The sequence below is a fragment of the Chelon labrosus genome (genome assembly GCF_963514085.1).
Source record: "Chelon labrosus genome assembly, chromosome: 16".
NCBI lineage: Eukaryota > Metazoa > Chordata > Actinopteri > Mugiliformes > Mugilidae > Chelon > Chelon labrosus.
The window spans coordinates 948,382-963,372 of NC_140349.1; the positions used below are offsets into that span (position 1 = coordinate 948,382).

The window sequence follows — 14,991 nt, forward strand, 5'->3', positions numbered from 1 at the left end:
GTTAAATTCTATTTAATCTTGTTTATAGTTCATAGAGAAGGTGAGAAACGCAGCCAAAGATAGCTGATTTGATAACGTGATTCCCATCTATTACCGTGATTACGGTACAGCGGCAGTATGAGATTGGTGAGAGCTGCATGTGTGGGTCTTTTTAGAAGCTTTTCTCTTCACATCATGGCACAGCACAGGTTCATAGGTAAGACAGCTGGATTTAATGGTTCATTGAAACATGACAAGAAGGTGGAACACACCTGGTGTCCTTGCCTGCTACCGTGAGCTGTAAATAGACCAGGCTGCATGTTTAGTTAGCATGGGAGCTAATGAGTTAGCCCAGTTTGACAACACAGCAGTCACAGAGGTTTGCAGTTCTGCAGGATACAGTGTGACAGGTGGCAGAGCTGCATTTATTCCTCTATAGCAGGCGGATTAATTAAGTTTGGCCTCTGTGAGAATCAAACCACACACTACAGGTGTGTCACAGGTGTCCAGGCTTGTAGGAAACCATTGTAAAGACACTGTTTACTGCCACACATGCTGCAAATACATGTATTTACAAGCAGGAAATGTAAAATGGATAAAAAACAAAAAACAAACAAAAAAAATCCACGCAGTGAAATGTCCCTGGATATTAACAGCCACAAAATAGCTTTAAAAATCAGAGCAGAACAGGAAACATCTCTGATGAACATCAAGTCATTTTTAAAGCATGAATTCCACGTATTTGCTGATTCAAGCCTGTCAGACGTTAAGATTTGCATCCAAATTTTAAGATCACACGTTTCTCTATGACTCATTATATACGCTAAAAAATTAAATAATATGGTCTAAAACTACTTTAAATTATTACAACTGAACAAAACAGTTCAAGAAGTTATGAAACTGAGCACATTTCTTACCAGGATAGCATCAATTAGTCTTTACAGGTATTTATAGTATTTAATTGTGACACCAAATCAAGTTATTTAGTTCTTCAAAGCTGTCGATTTACTTTTTTTAATCTCAGTTTTGTTCGAATTTTCTACTTTCTGTGAGTTGTTTGGAGGAAAAAAAGCAATTAGACAACATCACCACCAAACAGCTGATTAACTGAGATCAGTTTAGGAAATAAACGCATGTGTGTGAAGGAAAGATTCAGAAGGTCTTTCCTTCCTGCTGCTGTTAGGCTCCACAACAAACACTCTAAATATGTGCAATATTATTACACCTCAACGTTCAACGCTTTTACTATTTACTATCTACAACTCCTTAGCCCAGTTACACCTGATCCATCTGTGCAATATCTGACAATCATCTGTGCAATTCAGTACTTCTTGTGTATATGCAAGTACTTGTATGCATTTCATTAATAACAGTAATAACGTCGTGTTCTTCCTCTGCAGATATCGGTGTGAACCTGACAGATCCCATGTTCAGAGGTCTCTACAGAGGGAAGCAGAAACACGACGGTGAGCGGCTGCTTCACTCTTTTAGTTTGACTTGTGTTCTGTTAAGATTGATCTCGTCTGAGTCCCATGTGTTTTCCTCACAGATGACTTCGATCAGATCGTCGACAGAGCTCTTAAAAGTGGCGTTGAAAAGGTACAAAAACCCTCCAGCATCTCTGTGTAGGTTGTGTAGCCATAGTGTGGGTCTGTTTTTAACAGAGACGCAGCAAACAGTTGTTTTTATTAGTTTTTTCTGTTTAAAATAGGGCTATAATTATAATTAAGGGTTATAATTTCTCACAGACTGAGTTATTCAGTTATTCGGTGAACCTCAGAACACACAATGAGTCCTGGATCAAACAGCACAGCAGTGAAATTACGGTGCATATGGACGTTTTCATTGTTCAGTAATCTGACCTCTGTGCACGTCTGTAAAATAAATCAGATCTTAACATGTGAGAGTCTTTCCATCTTGTTCCAACATCTGGATCATGTCTCCAAGTCAACAAGCAGCTGTTGATGGTTCTGATCCAGCGGTAGGTAGAGATCCATTAGAGACAGCAGCTGCTACAATATTCTACTGACCACATGATGGCGCTGCTGATTTACAGACACACACACTGAGATCAGATCTCAAGTGCTGGCTGGGGACGCATGTGGAGACACATTTAGATTAAGACCAGGTAGATGGACAGGGACTTAGAGATGGACACTTACACAGATGAGATGAAACCATCCTCATGAAAACCTGCATCCATCCTCTAAGGACGTTTCCATCAGCCTGTGTGTTAATTACCATAATACTCATTATAAACATCATACCTGCTCATCAGTACGTTGGGCTGATCTGTTAGCATGGCTGTAGACTGTCAGTTTTCTTGCTCTATGTTTCTTGCACTGATGCCTGGAAGAAGGTTCTGGGTTCTAATCCAGGTTCCAACTGGTTCCTTTCTGTGTGTAGTCTGCATGTTCTCCCTGTGTCTGCGTGGGTTCTCTCCAGGTTCTCCAGCTTCCTCCCACCGTCCAAAGACATGCTGGTTAGGTTCATTGGTGATTCTAGATCGTAGGTGTGAGTGTCTCTCTGTGTTAGCCCTGTGATAGACTGGAGACCTGTCCAGGGTGGACCCCCCTCTAGACCAATGACAGCTGGGATAGACTGGAGACCTGTCCAGGGTGGACCCCCCCTCTAGACCAATGACAGCTGGGATAGACTGGAGACCTGTCCAGGGTGGACCCCCCCTCTAGACCAATGACAGCTGGGATAGACTGGAGACCTGTCCAGGGTGGACCCCCCCTCTAGACCAGTGACAGCTGGGATAGACTGGAGACCTGTCCAGGGTGGACCCCCCCTCTAGACCAGTGACAGCTGGGATAGACTGGAGACCTGACCAGGGTGGACCCCCCCCCCCCCTCTAGACCAGTGACAGCTGGGATAGACTGGAGACCTGTCCAGGGTGGACCCCCCCCTCTAGACCAATGACAGCTGGGATAGGCTCCAGCCCCTCTCCCCAAGACCCCACAGAGGACAAGCGGTTACAGAAAATGATTGAATGACATTTATTTTGGTGTCAGCTGTGAGTAATGTCTCACCTGTTGTTTCATTACAGTTTATGATCACAGGAGGAAACCTTGAAGACAGCAAGGAAGCCCTTAAACTGGCTGAGACCAGAGGTAATGCTCTTCCACGACACAAACCAGAGCCCAGAATGAGTATATGACGCAGTGTGTTCAGCATGCAGAGTTGTTAAAGTTAAAGTGGTCACGTTTGTGTTCTTCCAGATGAGTTCTACTGCACGGTCGGCTGCCATCCGACCCGCTGCACTGAGTTTGAAAAGAAAGGAGAATCCCAGTACCTCTCTGGGCTGATGGAGCTGGCGGCGGCGCACAGAGGAAAGGTGGTGGCCGTCGGAGAGTGTGGACTGGGTGTGTTCAGTAGTGCTCCAACACAAACATGAGCAGCTAGTTCTTCTATTATTAGTTTGTCTACTTGAAAGGCACGGGGACAGAGAAACAAGTGCAACAGCCTTAAAAATATTCATGTCCAGAATACTGTTTATGATTAAAGCACTGGTAGCTGTCTGCAACTAACGGACGAAGAAATGAACAGAACAAGATTAGTCTAAAGAAAACTAGTTGATGTTGTGGTTGCAGACTTTAACCAGGATATAACTGCTGCAGAGAGAACTTTTTAAACGTTCAATCGGCTCTAAAGTGGCAGGTAGCAAAGTCCAAATGTTTGGAACTTAAACTGAAAATGCAGTTTGTTCAAACAAAGTCTCACATCGTCTGATTCTGAAGCATTTCTTGTGTCAGTATGTTGAAAGCTAAAGTATGTGGATAATACACACTAAATCAATTTCAGTTTGCAATCGTATGGACCCAGTTTCTGTCATTTTAAGGATCCCAACTATTAATAAATATAATACCGTATCGTATTCCCATTTATTCTGCAAGGAAGAGACGTGTTACTACAATGAATCAGGGAAAAAGAACCAAGTATCAGAGACTGCCGTAGAGCGTCGTCTGGTTAGTGCTGCTGGATTATCTTACATGGATGCTACACTCAAAGTCAGGTCACTTTAATAAAGGTTTGAATTATCTGGGGCCTGATGGGTTTTCCAAAGTGTCCTGATAGGATAGGATTACTGATTACACTCTGTTTTGCTGTATTGATGGTTGTGTATGTGTAACTGAGCGGGTGAGTTGTGTTTATAGTTGTTTTTTAATGTGTTTATTTGCTTCTTCAATGGATTTCAGAATAGATCCATCGCTAAATTGTTGTAAAAGTTAAAAAGTTAAAAATCTGTGTTGATGGTTTATACATAGTCAATGTTTTACAGTAATATTAAGTATTGTTGTTTTTGTTTAGTCGAATAAAATCTTCTCTCGTTGTTCCAGATTTTGACCGGTTGGAATTTTGCCCAAAGGAAACTCAACTCAAGTAAGTTTCTGTGTCTCTAACGAGTCGTCCGTCCTCGTTGCTCCTGCAGAGCTGCTAAATGCTTCACTATGTTCCCCATCTTTTCTCTAACTGCGTCTGTCTGCTGTTTCTACTGCTGAGCGCTCACTTATAGAGCTGCTTCTCTGCAGAAACAATGATGCTAAAGCAGGAGGTGGACAGTTAAGTGACGAGCTGGTAGCTTTGTCACTTGTTGTTAGAGATACACTAGTGTTATTATAAAAATGTTGGTGGTCGCCATTTCACAGCTTCAGTCCATAATTGGATTTGCTTTCTTCATTGAACTTTATTCAACGTCGGCCTCTTCTCTGTGTTTTCTGGTTGCCAGTCTGCAGTTCTAGTACCTTAGTGCAAGTGGGAATGTGAACAAGGAACTGAAAACTGTTGAGAGTGGGTGGGGTCCTCTGCAGAGAGGGGAGTGGAGTCCTGGTGATCCTCTCAGCAGTCTTCACCACCCTCTGCAGGCGTTTTCGGTCCATGGCCGTAGTCCTGCCGTCCCACACGGTGATGCAGCTGTAGAAGTTGCAGAGGATCTTAAGCAACATGGCGAACTTCCTCAGCCTCCTCAGGAAGTACAGCCAGTGTTGAGCCTTCTTGACCAGCTGTGAGGTGTTCAGGGTCCAGGTGATGTCTTAGGTAATGTGGACCCCTAGGTATTTGAAGCTGCTACCCCTTTTACCCAACAGTGGATGATGAGGTCTCCTCTCCTTCCCCATGTCCACTATCATCTCCTTAGTTTTTTCAGGATGGTGTTATCTCTTTGCTCTTTCCGCTCAGATACTTTGAAAAGCAGTTTGACCTGGCGGAGGAGACCAAGCTGCCCATGTTCCTCCACTGCAGAAACTCCCATCAGGAGTTCATCGGTAGGTTTGTGCAGCAGAGACGTGGACTTTTTTTTTTTTTTTTAGATAAACCTTATTTTTATTTTCTTGTTTCTGTTCTGACAGAAATCATGAAGAGAAACCGAGACCGTTGTGTTGGAGGAGTGGTGAGGGCATTTCATTTCTCATTTTTTAAGAATGCCTTTGATTAGTGGACGTGTTTTGCTGTGTGGATTTTTGTGCAGAATAAGAATCTAAAATCCTCAAGATTATGTCACAAAGAAGTCTGAAATTCATTCATTAAAAGACCTTAGAGGTAAAAGCAGGGGGACTTACTCCGCAGTTAATACCCTGGAAACGTATATAACCTTTCATATTTTCTTTCAGGTTCACTCATTTGACGGGACGGCAGAGGACGCTGCTGCATTCATCGATCTGGACCTCTATATTGGAATAAACGGATGGTGAGAAGATTTTTAAATGTGACGTGAGGTTTTCCTGAGTTATTGGCTCAGAGTTGTTAAACATTAAAAGGTGCTAACTTAGGATGTTGTAAAAATAAGAAATTTGATTTTTTTCATGCAACTACATCAGAGTTCGCCCGTGTGCCCACAACATAGACAGTAGGAAAAATGGACGCCATGACAGCGCCTCTAAACTGAAGTCTGAGCAAGTAGAGCTCCCCCTGGTGGCTGGCTGCAGTATAGTGTACTTCATAAGCCCCGCCCCCTTCATGATAGTGGATGGGACTTGGGTCAAAGTAGTCGCTGATGTTTGTTCAAGTTTAGTTTGATTTATTTGTCGCTATAAAAACAGGACGTGACATCATAATGATTGACAGTTGCCACAGACAGCAGCTCCCATATAGGACCAAAGAACATGATGTTATTTCAAATCTCTTTATATTATGGTCGCTGTGATGGCGCCTGGTAACCAGACTCCAACTTTTCAGTTCCTTAAAAACAGAAGCCAATATTGAAGCTATGAAGTCGATCCCCACTGAGAGGCTGATGATAGAAACAGGTGAGTCACACACAGTTTATTGGAGGCGTTTGACGGACTAATACAAAAGAAACTGTAACATCCGATTTGTTTTTATACTCTCACTGAAGCCCCATCCTCTTGTTTTGTTTTTGTTCCCCCAGACGCTCCGTGGTGTGGCGTGAAGAACACTCACGCAGGCTCCAAATACGTTAAAACTACATTTCCCACAAAGAAGAAATGGGAGGCAGGACACTGTCTGAAGGACAGGAATGAGCCCTGTCACATCATGTGAGCAACAGTAGTGAGAACTAATGGAGTAGAAGCTGATAAATTCAGCATGTGCATGTTTTAAACCACTTAATTCAGTGTACGAGCTTTATGAAGGATGTAAATGTTTCGGTGTTTGTCTCCTGCAGACAAGTCTTGGAGGTGATGGCAGCTGCGAGGGAAGAGGATCCAGTGGAGCTGTCCAACACCATCTACAACAACACCATTAAAGTGTTCTTCAGCTCGAGCTAAAGACGGATGAGACTGAATCACATGCTCTTAATTTACTGGTATGAGTGGAAAAGGTCCCTGGTTAAAACTTAGTGACTGATTTTGAAATAAAACATTACGTTTGCAATGAGTTTTCACTGTTCAGAAATATATTCTGTGTTAAATATACATGCTAATCAAGTCCCTGTTTTTTTGACTGACAACAATTATTATGAAGTTCTGGTGCATTTTAATACAAAGAATAAAACATATAAGTTCTGTCTACAGTGATGGATGACTTGCATTTAAAAAAAAACAACTAATTACAATTAGTATAAATGAGTTAATTAATTATTTTAATATATTTATTTTAAATTAACATCTAATGTTCTCAGAAGTGCTGATAAAGCATTTAACCGTGTCCATGGTCTGATTTGTTGTGTGATTTTGGAGTTTAAATACTTTAAAGTAAAAACTTAAACCCACTGTTCAAGAATGCGGATCTTGTTGCGTCATTACGTCATCTACCACACCCACTGACGCTGGACGTTACGTCCCCTTACGTCGGAACAGCCCAGAACTTCAGTGGTCTTCCCAAAGCGGCCGAAGCCGCGTCAAATGGCCGCTTTAAAAGATATCTACACGGTTTTGTGACACCGGACCGCACCGGAACTGGACAGGGGAACTCTGACGTTTAACGGCTGGCGGCGACAACACCCTGGATGGACGCAGGAACGCCAGAATAATCAGAAGAAGACTAAGCAACAGGAGGTTGAGCTGGACGAACATGGCGGACGGTAGCTGGTCGCCAACTGCCAGATAAACGTTAGGGAAGGCGAAACCGAAGACGAACGGCGACCGCCGGTGGGACTTTAAACGCATTTTAATGGTAGATGGGTAGAAGGGGCTCACCGGGACTGATAGCCCTCTTCTGAAGCCCCATGGCGTCCACTCAAGCCCGGATAGGCCAGCAGGCCCTGGCGGTGCTAGACGTGGCTCTGCGAGTTCCCTGTATCTTTATTATCGACGCAATTTTTAACTCTTACTACGACCCCGGATCGGGATGGGCCGGGGCGATGGGCAGAGTGTTGGTCAGAGTCATGGGTAAGTAAAATAAAGTGTACGAGCTTTCAGAAGGAGTCAACAACAACAAGCAGCGTACTGACAGCTAGGCTAGGCTAGGCTAGGCTAGGCTAGGCTAGGCTAAGCTAGCTGGAGCTGCGTTAGCCGAGTCACTAGCCTGAAGCTATGTCGCCCGTCAGAGCGACTAAAGCTGATTTAGCTCCAAACAGAAATGTCAGAAACTATTTAACTAGTGACCACGACCCTCGGGACGTCGCTGTCTCACTAAGCTAACGGCTAACGGCTAACAGCTAACAGCTAACGTCCGGTACTTGGTCACAGGTGTCGTGTAAATCACCCCTGGAGGAGGTTGGGACAGCCCGTCAGAGTCTACACCTTTAATAACATTAATAACCATTAAAGATGGTTTCAGTTTGTGGGTCATCAATAACACACCAGAGGATGTTTTCCTTTAACTGGGCTCATACACATATACATGTATATACACTATTATTATTATTATTATTATTATTATTATTATTATAAATCCTGATTCAGATTCTTTAGTCTGGTTTTCTGTGTAAAGTCAGACACTTTCATTTTCAGCTTCCCAGCCGTCCCCGTCATAACTACTGAGATAACCAAATCAGAAGCGACATTTTATTACGTTAACGAGTAAACCGTCTGTGTGAAGTCTAAAAGCAGGTAACAGAACTCTCTGAGGGACCTTTGAAAGTCCTCTTAGTGTTTGCTAAGATCAGAGTTTAAAGAGGAGGCGAGGGGCCAAACAAGGTCCCGTTAAAGTGGGTCAGTCAATACTTGTGTCTGGTTTCTATAACACGTGTTTTTTATGTTAAGTAGTTACACAAAGAGTCGCCATCCGGCCTGGTTTGACCTGAAATTAAACATTAAATAAGACGTAAAGCATATGTGAATAAGTTCAGACATGGACGCCTCTAACAAGTTCAGATATTCAAAGTAATTTAAACGTTAATCTAATTCATGACCAGGAACATCAGGCCAGGTCGTCTGTTGGAGGTAAAGAGGCTGTGCTGCCCCACGTCATGCTACAGATATGGAACATCAACATGTCAGCCTTCGATATGTCAGGAACATTATTCTCTGAGCTGATTCTCCTCCCAGTCCTGCTTTCTCTCTGACAGGTGTGTATAATACCTGTGGTTTGTTCTCCCTGCCAGGCGTCCTCGTCTCCACCGTGGTGCTGCTGCTCTCCCAGAAAGCCTTGTTCAAGTTCTACACCCTCTTCTTCGCCGTGCTCCTCGGCGTGGCGGCAGTGCTCATCAACTACTACGCCACCTCCCACATAGACTTCTACAGCGCCTACTACAAAGCGGCGCTGGGGTTCAGGCTGCTGCCCCGGAACGGGCCGACGCTGTGGCTGGGCATGGCCGCCGTCCAGCTCGTCTTCGGCGTCGGCTACGTGTTCCTGCTCAACCTCCAGTCGGTGTTCGCCGCGCTGGTCGTCCTGGACATCATGATCCCTCTGTGGGGGCTGATGATCGAGCTGCCCGCGGACGTCAGGCAGCTGGTGGCCGTGTTCTCGGGCATGGCGCTGGCTCTCAACACGGCCTTCTGCCTGGCCATGAGACTCAAGTGGTTTTACTACTCGTGCCGGTACGTCTACCTGCTTGTGCGGCACATGTACAGGATTTATGGTCTTCAACTGCTGCTAGAGGACACGTGGAAGCGGATCAGGTTCCCCGATGTGCTCAGAGTGTTCTGGTTGACCCGGGTCACGGCCCAGGCCATGATACTGGTCTATGTGGTGCGAGCGGTGAGAAGGGAGAGTGGGGATGCGACGGGAGCGTCTGCAGACGGGAGCTCGGACTCACAGGTACGCACCAGGTTCTGTTCCTGCTCTAGAGGTTTTTATATTCATCTCTGGATGTTTATGAAGTAATGCATTTTAGCAAAAGAGTAAATTAACTCGTATAAAAGAGGTTTTAATCAAGAACCTGTTGCTTCTGGCTCCGGTCGAGGGATGATCAATAATTTACCTCATCAGGAATGTTTCTTATACTTGCATTTCTTGCAGCAGATAAAAGGAAGAGCTGTTGCCGATACCAGTCACAGTCTGTCAATAAGTTGCTCAGTCATACTGAACCTGGATAGTTGATAGGAAGTATTATAGCGTTCACATATGTAACACATGAAAGCAGAACTAATTAACCCTGATTTCTTGCTCAACAAGATAAACGCTGAGTTCAGTCGTTTGAAAAATAGAGAAATATGTGCAAACTCCACGTGGCTGATAGAAAGAAGCAGGAGCAGCCTTCTTCTGGTTTACGGTCAGAGCTGCAGAGTCTCTACTAGTTTATGGTTCTCAGAGGGAGACTCACGCTGCCAGCGTCTGTCCACTCTGATGGACGACTGTCTCTGATGCCAGCATACGTAGCATAGTAAGGAGCCAGTAGTTGGGACTTTCTCTGGGACCAGCTCTGATTTTACCTGCTGCTCTTTGAAAGCGTCATGTATTTAGCTGACCTCCTTCAGGTTGAAAGCGTAGTGTGAATGAGTAGCGGTCGGTCCAGGTGACATGCGTGGCTGTTCCTCAGGGTTACCTGCTGAGCTGGGACGTGTTCTGGGATCTGACGAGTAACCTGATCATCTCCGGCTGCGACTCCACGCTCACTGTGCTCGGGATGAGCGCCGTCATCTCGTCTGTGGCTCACTACCTCGGCCTCAGCATCCTGGCCTTCATAGGTAGGAGATGTCTGAACATGTGTGTGTGTGTGACGTGGAACCGCTACGACGGGACACCTGGAGCTGAGTGCTGTCTCATGTTCTACCTGCAGGTTCCACGGAGGAGGAGGACAAGCGTTTAGGCTTCGTGGCTCCTGTTCTGTTCTTCATCTTGGCTCTGCAGACCGGCCTGAGCAGCCTGGACCCCGAGGAGCGATTGGTACGTCTGCAGGGTGACTGGTTGTTCTGTGTAAAGGTGGACACATGGACACACCTGTTGAGCAAACAGACGGAGCTGATCTGATTGTGGATTACTCTTTACTCCTTTACTTTCTACATGTTTACCTCCATTTTGGCCTTGAAACCTCCCTGAACAAACAGCTGACCGGCTGCATGAACCAATCAGTGACGGTGTCTCTGTCTCTCGTCTCAGGTCCGTCTGAGCCGGAACATGTGCCTTCTGTTGACGGCCATCCTGCACTTCATCCACGGCATGACCGACCCCGTCCTGATGTCCCTCAGCGCCTCCCACGTCTCCTCGGTACGCCGCCACGTCCCCGTGCTGCTGGTGTCCCTGGCGCTCTTCGTGCTCCCCGTGGCGCTCAGCTACGCCCTGTGGCACCACTACGCCCTCAACACCTGGCTGTTCGCCGTCACCGCCTTCTGTGTGGAGCTCTGCCTCAAGGTGAGAACGGATCAGTATCAGGTGAAGAAGAACCCGTGTGAAGGCTTGAACAGCAGTAATGAAACGCTCGTTGCTGGTTCCTTCCCTCTCTCCAGGTGGTCGTGTCTCTGACGGTCTACGGCCTCTTCATGGCCGACGGCTTCTCCAACGTGCTGTGGGAGAAGCTGGACGACTACGTCTACTACGTGCGCTCCTCGGGCAACATCATCGAGTTCCTGTTCGGCGTCATCATGTTTGGAAACGGCGCCTACACCATGATGTTCGAGTCGGGCAGCAAGATCCGCGCCTGCATGATGTGCCTGCACGCCTACTTCAACATCTACCTGCAGGCCAAGAACGGCTGGAAGACCTTCATCAACCGCCGCACCGCCGTCAAGAAGATCAACTCGCTGCCGGAGATGCGCGGGGACCAGCTGAGGGACATCGAGGACGTCTGCGCCATCTGCTACCAGGAGTTCGCCACCTCCGCCCGCATCACGCCGTGCCACCACTACTTCCACGCGCTGTGCCTGAGGAAGTGGCTCTACATCCAGGACACGTGCCCCATGTGCCACCAGAGAGTCTACGTGGAGGACGAGAGCCGAGACAGAGCTGCCTTTTCCAACAACAACGGGGGCTACGCAGCGCCGCAGGACGCCGCTGCCGCTGGCCCTCCGGCGCCGGGGGACGACCAGCACGGGCCGCCGGACGCCGAGCCGCCGGCCGACGGGGCGGCGGCGGCGGCGGCGGCGGTCGGGGCGCAGGCTCCCGGAGGAGCGGCGGAGCTGGACAACGATCTGCTGGAGGACAACGACAGCATAGAGTACGACGAGGACGAGTGGGGGACTCAGAACGGCAGCACGCCGATAGAGGAGGACTATATCAATGACGACACGGACTCCACCGAGGACTGACCAGAGGAGAGAAATAATATACAGATATCTTTATTATATTTAAGTTAAAGAGAATTCTAAAAGACAACGTCAAGCATCTTAATTTGTTCTTGAAAAATGTCAGGGATGTCATTCTGTTTGTGTTCGTTTGATTTGGAGTTTTACTCCATAAGGGCTCGAGGAAAGAGTAACTGCTGCTCTCATTCTGTGTGACTGTGTGTGTGTCTGTGTGTGTGTGACTGACTGTGTGTGTGTGTGACTGTGTGTGTGTCTGTGTGTGTGTGACTGACTGTGTGTGTGTGTGTCTGTGTGTGTGTGTTGAGGCTTCATGATGTAAAACCAAAAACTCCTACCTGGGGCTGGGTATCGCTGCTGATTTCCTGAATCCATTCGACATTCTTCAGTTTTACTTAAAGAGATTTCCACAAAACTAACGTTCTCAGTGTTTTTTGGGGAGAGTCGTTATGTTCTGCCACTAGTTTCTCATCTTTCATGTGTCTCTGCTTTTGTGCAGCTCTTCTCCCGCCGGTCAGCGTTCAGGCCTCAGAGTGATTTAATCTCAATCACACTAGGACTCATATCGTCGTCTCTTTTCTAAACAACAAAAAAAAGAGGATGCATTAAATAACACACTTAAATAAATAGATAAATCTGAGCATTTTTCTTTCACATGAAGCTCAGTTTGAATTCTAAAACCCAGCCCTACAGATATATCTCTTGCTCCCGGGGCTCGTCTCTTTAACGCCTCAAACAAGCAGATGCACATTAACACGTTAAAATAAAACCGGCAGAGTTGTTTTCTGATTTCTTTTTAGCTCTTTGTTGGTTATGCAGCCCTAACGAGTATTTGTGTGTGTGCGACAGCGTGCCTGCCGACAGGTAATGTCTTAGACGATGTCTTAAAAGATGCAGTTAGCGTTTCCCGTGCTGTGTGTTCTAGAGGGAAAATGCTGGAGCGTTTATTAGCGACGCCACCGTGGAGCGACTGGACGGACACAAGCTGCTGTCAGTCTGAGATCTGAGCGCAGAAACCTTCAGAAAGCTTTGCTCTCCGGCTGGTTTATAAGTTTATGATCGGTTTATGTCTCCGTGACGTTTACAGACGGTTTTTATTTTGCTTCACTGATTATCGTGATCTCGGAGCATCAGTGAAACCAGCCTCGGGCGCTCTCAGACGTGCAGACTGACCACAGGTTGAGGTTGCGTTCCACTCTCTCCACTGTGTTGTCGCCAGCGACCTGAGTATTTGTGGACGAGTCCAGAGAGAATGAAGCAGTTTTTTTTCTATGAACCAGAGAAAAGCAGAGGTGTGTGATTAAAAAGTGAGTTGCTACTGTAATCACTGATATACCTCTGTCATTACTGACTACTGGTCTCTTTTGTGACCCGGATTACTCTTGTGTACGTTATTGTACATGTAATGAAACAGAACACGTGCACACTTTGCTCCCTTCGGATGATTTCTCTTTTCCATTAGTGCTTCTTTTCCACATTTCTCTCTTGACTGAAATCAGTATTTTTAAAACGGTTAATTGCTTCGTTTCAGACCCAGAAACGTTTACTAGTGAGAAGGTTTGGAGGTGGAGGACATTGAAGACACTTTGCAAGGAAAACGAATAATAATACAGAAATGTATGTTGGGTAAAAAGATTTCTCGGTAAAAATACAAGTAGGAGCCAGTTGTTGTCTGCTCTGATAAGAAAAGAAAAGAATACCAGAGTTTGTTTTATGTGTCAGTTAATCTTTTTAATAAGAAATAGAAATGAAGTTTTTGAGTTGTGTCATTAAGTAAAAGCACCTTTTTTTTAATTTCTAATCACTGGTACAAGACGAGAGATTACTCAAACTACAATGACTGCACTTTCAGAAAGCTCAGACTGTGTCTAGTCTCAGGGTCCTGCTGCAGTCCTGGAAGAGTATTTAGTAAAACAAAATATTACAAAGGACTCCAGGAACTTGAGAAGTCTGGACAAGTTCAGCATCTGAGTTAGAGGTCCATCATGTTAAAACTACTGGCACAGATAATATTTAGGATCCTCTCATGACGCCAGCGCAGGTTCTTCAACGACTCCAGAGGACTCTGCTGTTAATTTATCTTTAAAAAGAAAAGCTTTGAAGCACAACGTTACCAAGTATTAATTGTTGTAATTATTGGTCGCAGACGATAAGCTGCAAGAAATCTATTAAATTCCCACGAATGATGAGGAAACGTTTGGTCTGATGGGATTAGAAAGCTGGGCTTTGTTTTTTTGTTTGTTTGTTTGTTTCGTGGCATGTTTCAGCTATGAAGGACTCTGATTATTAGGTTGATTGTTGGGGGGAAGAAGCTTTTGGAGAGGTAAAAGCTGTTCATTCTGCCTTTTGTTTTAAAAAGAGATTTATGTAAATAAAATCACATTTGATATTGTGTTTGGACTGTCATCTTAAATATCAACCGGTTATAGATGGTGGAGAAAAAAGGACATGACATCAGATCAGGTTTAAACTGAACAGAAACAGAAATTAATATTCTTTATTTCACTTAAGACATTTTGTGAGGAGATGTAATGAGTTGATTTGACCAGTAGGTGGCGCTGTTTGTTGCCAGCTACTTAAATCTATAAATGTCTATAAATCCATAGTTTAACTCATTTTATACACGTCTACCACCCGTTTCATGGTTTCAGTCCCTTAAATCTATTTTCTAAAGTTATATTAACTATTTATTATTATAATAATTAAAAGATAATCATATAGAAGGTAATACAAATAGACCCCACTATAAAATGTTTTCATTAATAAAGCCTAAATAATAACAGGTCTAATAATACTATGGATATAGAAAAACTGACAGAAGGCTGTTGTTCTGTATTGTTTAATATTCCTTACTCGGCTGACTTGCCAGTTTATTAGGTACACTAGTGAATATATATATATTTATTAGTTTAAATCATTTTTATGCAGATAGACTTTATTGATCCACAAGGGAAACTGCTTGGCTACAGTTGCACATGAAAATAAACAA

General features: G+C 45.0%; 2 protein-coding genes across 2 annotated transcripts; both read left to right on the forward strand.

Moving 5' to 3' along the window:
• Positions 1 to 25: 25 nt before the first annotated feature.
• tatdn1 (TatD DNase domain containing 1) lies at positions 26 to 6,936 on the forward strand. Its single transcript, XM_084562852.1, has 12 exons — positions 26 to 196; positions 1,380 to 1,445; positions 1,529 to 1,578; positions 3,032 to 3,095; positions 3,204 to 3,347; positions 4,323 to 4,365; positions 5,161 to 5,246; positions 5,331 to 5,371; positions 5,592 to 5,668; positions 6,157 to 6,227; positions 6,350 to 6,476; positions 6,605 to 6,936. The coding sequence occupies exons 1-12, from the start codon at positions 118 to 120 to the stop codon at positions 6,705 to 6,707; spliced, it is 951 nt and encodes a 316-aa protein (XP_084418978.1). The 5' UTR covers positions 26 to 117; the 3' UTR covers positions 6,708 to 6,936.
• A 283-nt stretch (positions 6,937 to 7,219) lies between these two features.
• On the forward strand, positions 7,220 to 14,587 carry rnf139 (ring finger protein 139). The gene is made up of 6 exons (XM_084563670.1): positions 7,220 to 7,769; positions 8,927 to 9,582; positions 10,304 to 10,451; positions 10,544 to 10,650; positions 10,864 to 11,115; positions 11,211 to 14,587. The coding sequence occupies exons 1-6, from the start codon at positions 7,607 to 7,609 to the stop codon at positions 12,006 to 12,008; spliced, it is 2,124 nt and encodes a 707-aa protein (XP_084419796.1). The 5' UTR covers positions 7,220 to 7,606; the 3' UTR covers positions 12,009 to 14,587.
• The last annotated feature ends 404 nt before the right edge of the window (positions 14,588 to 14,991 follow it).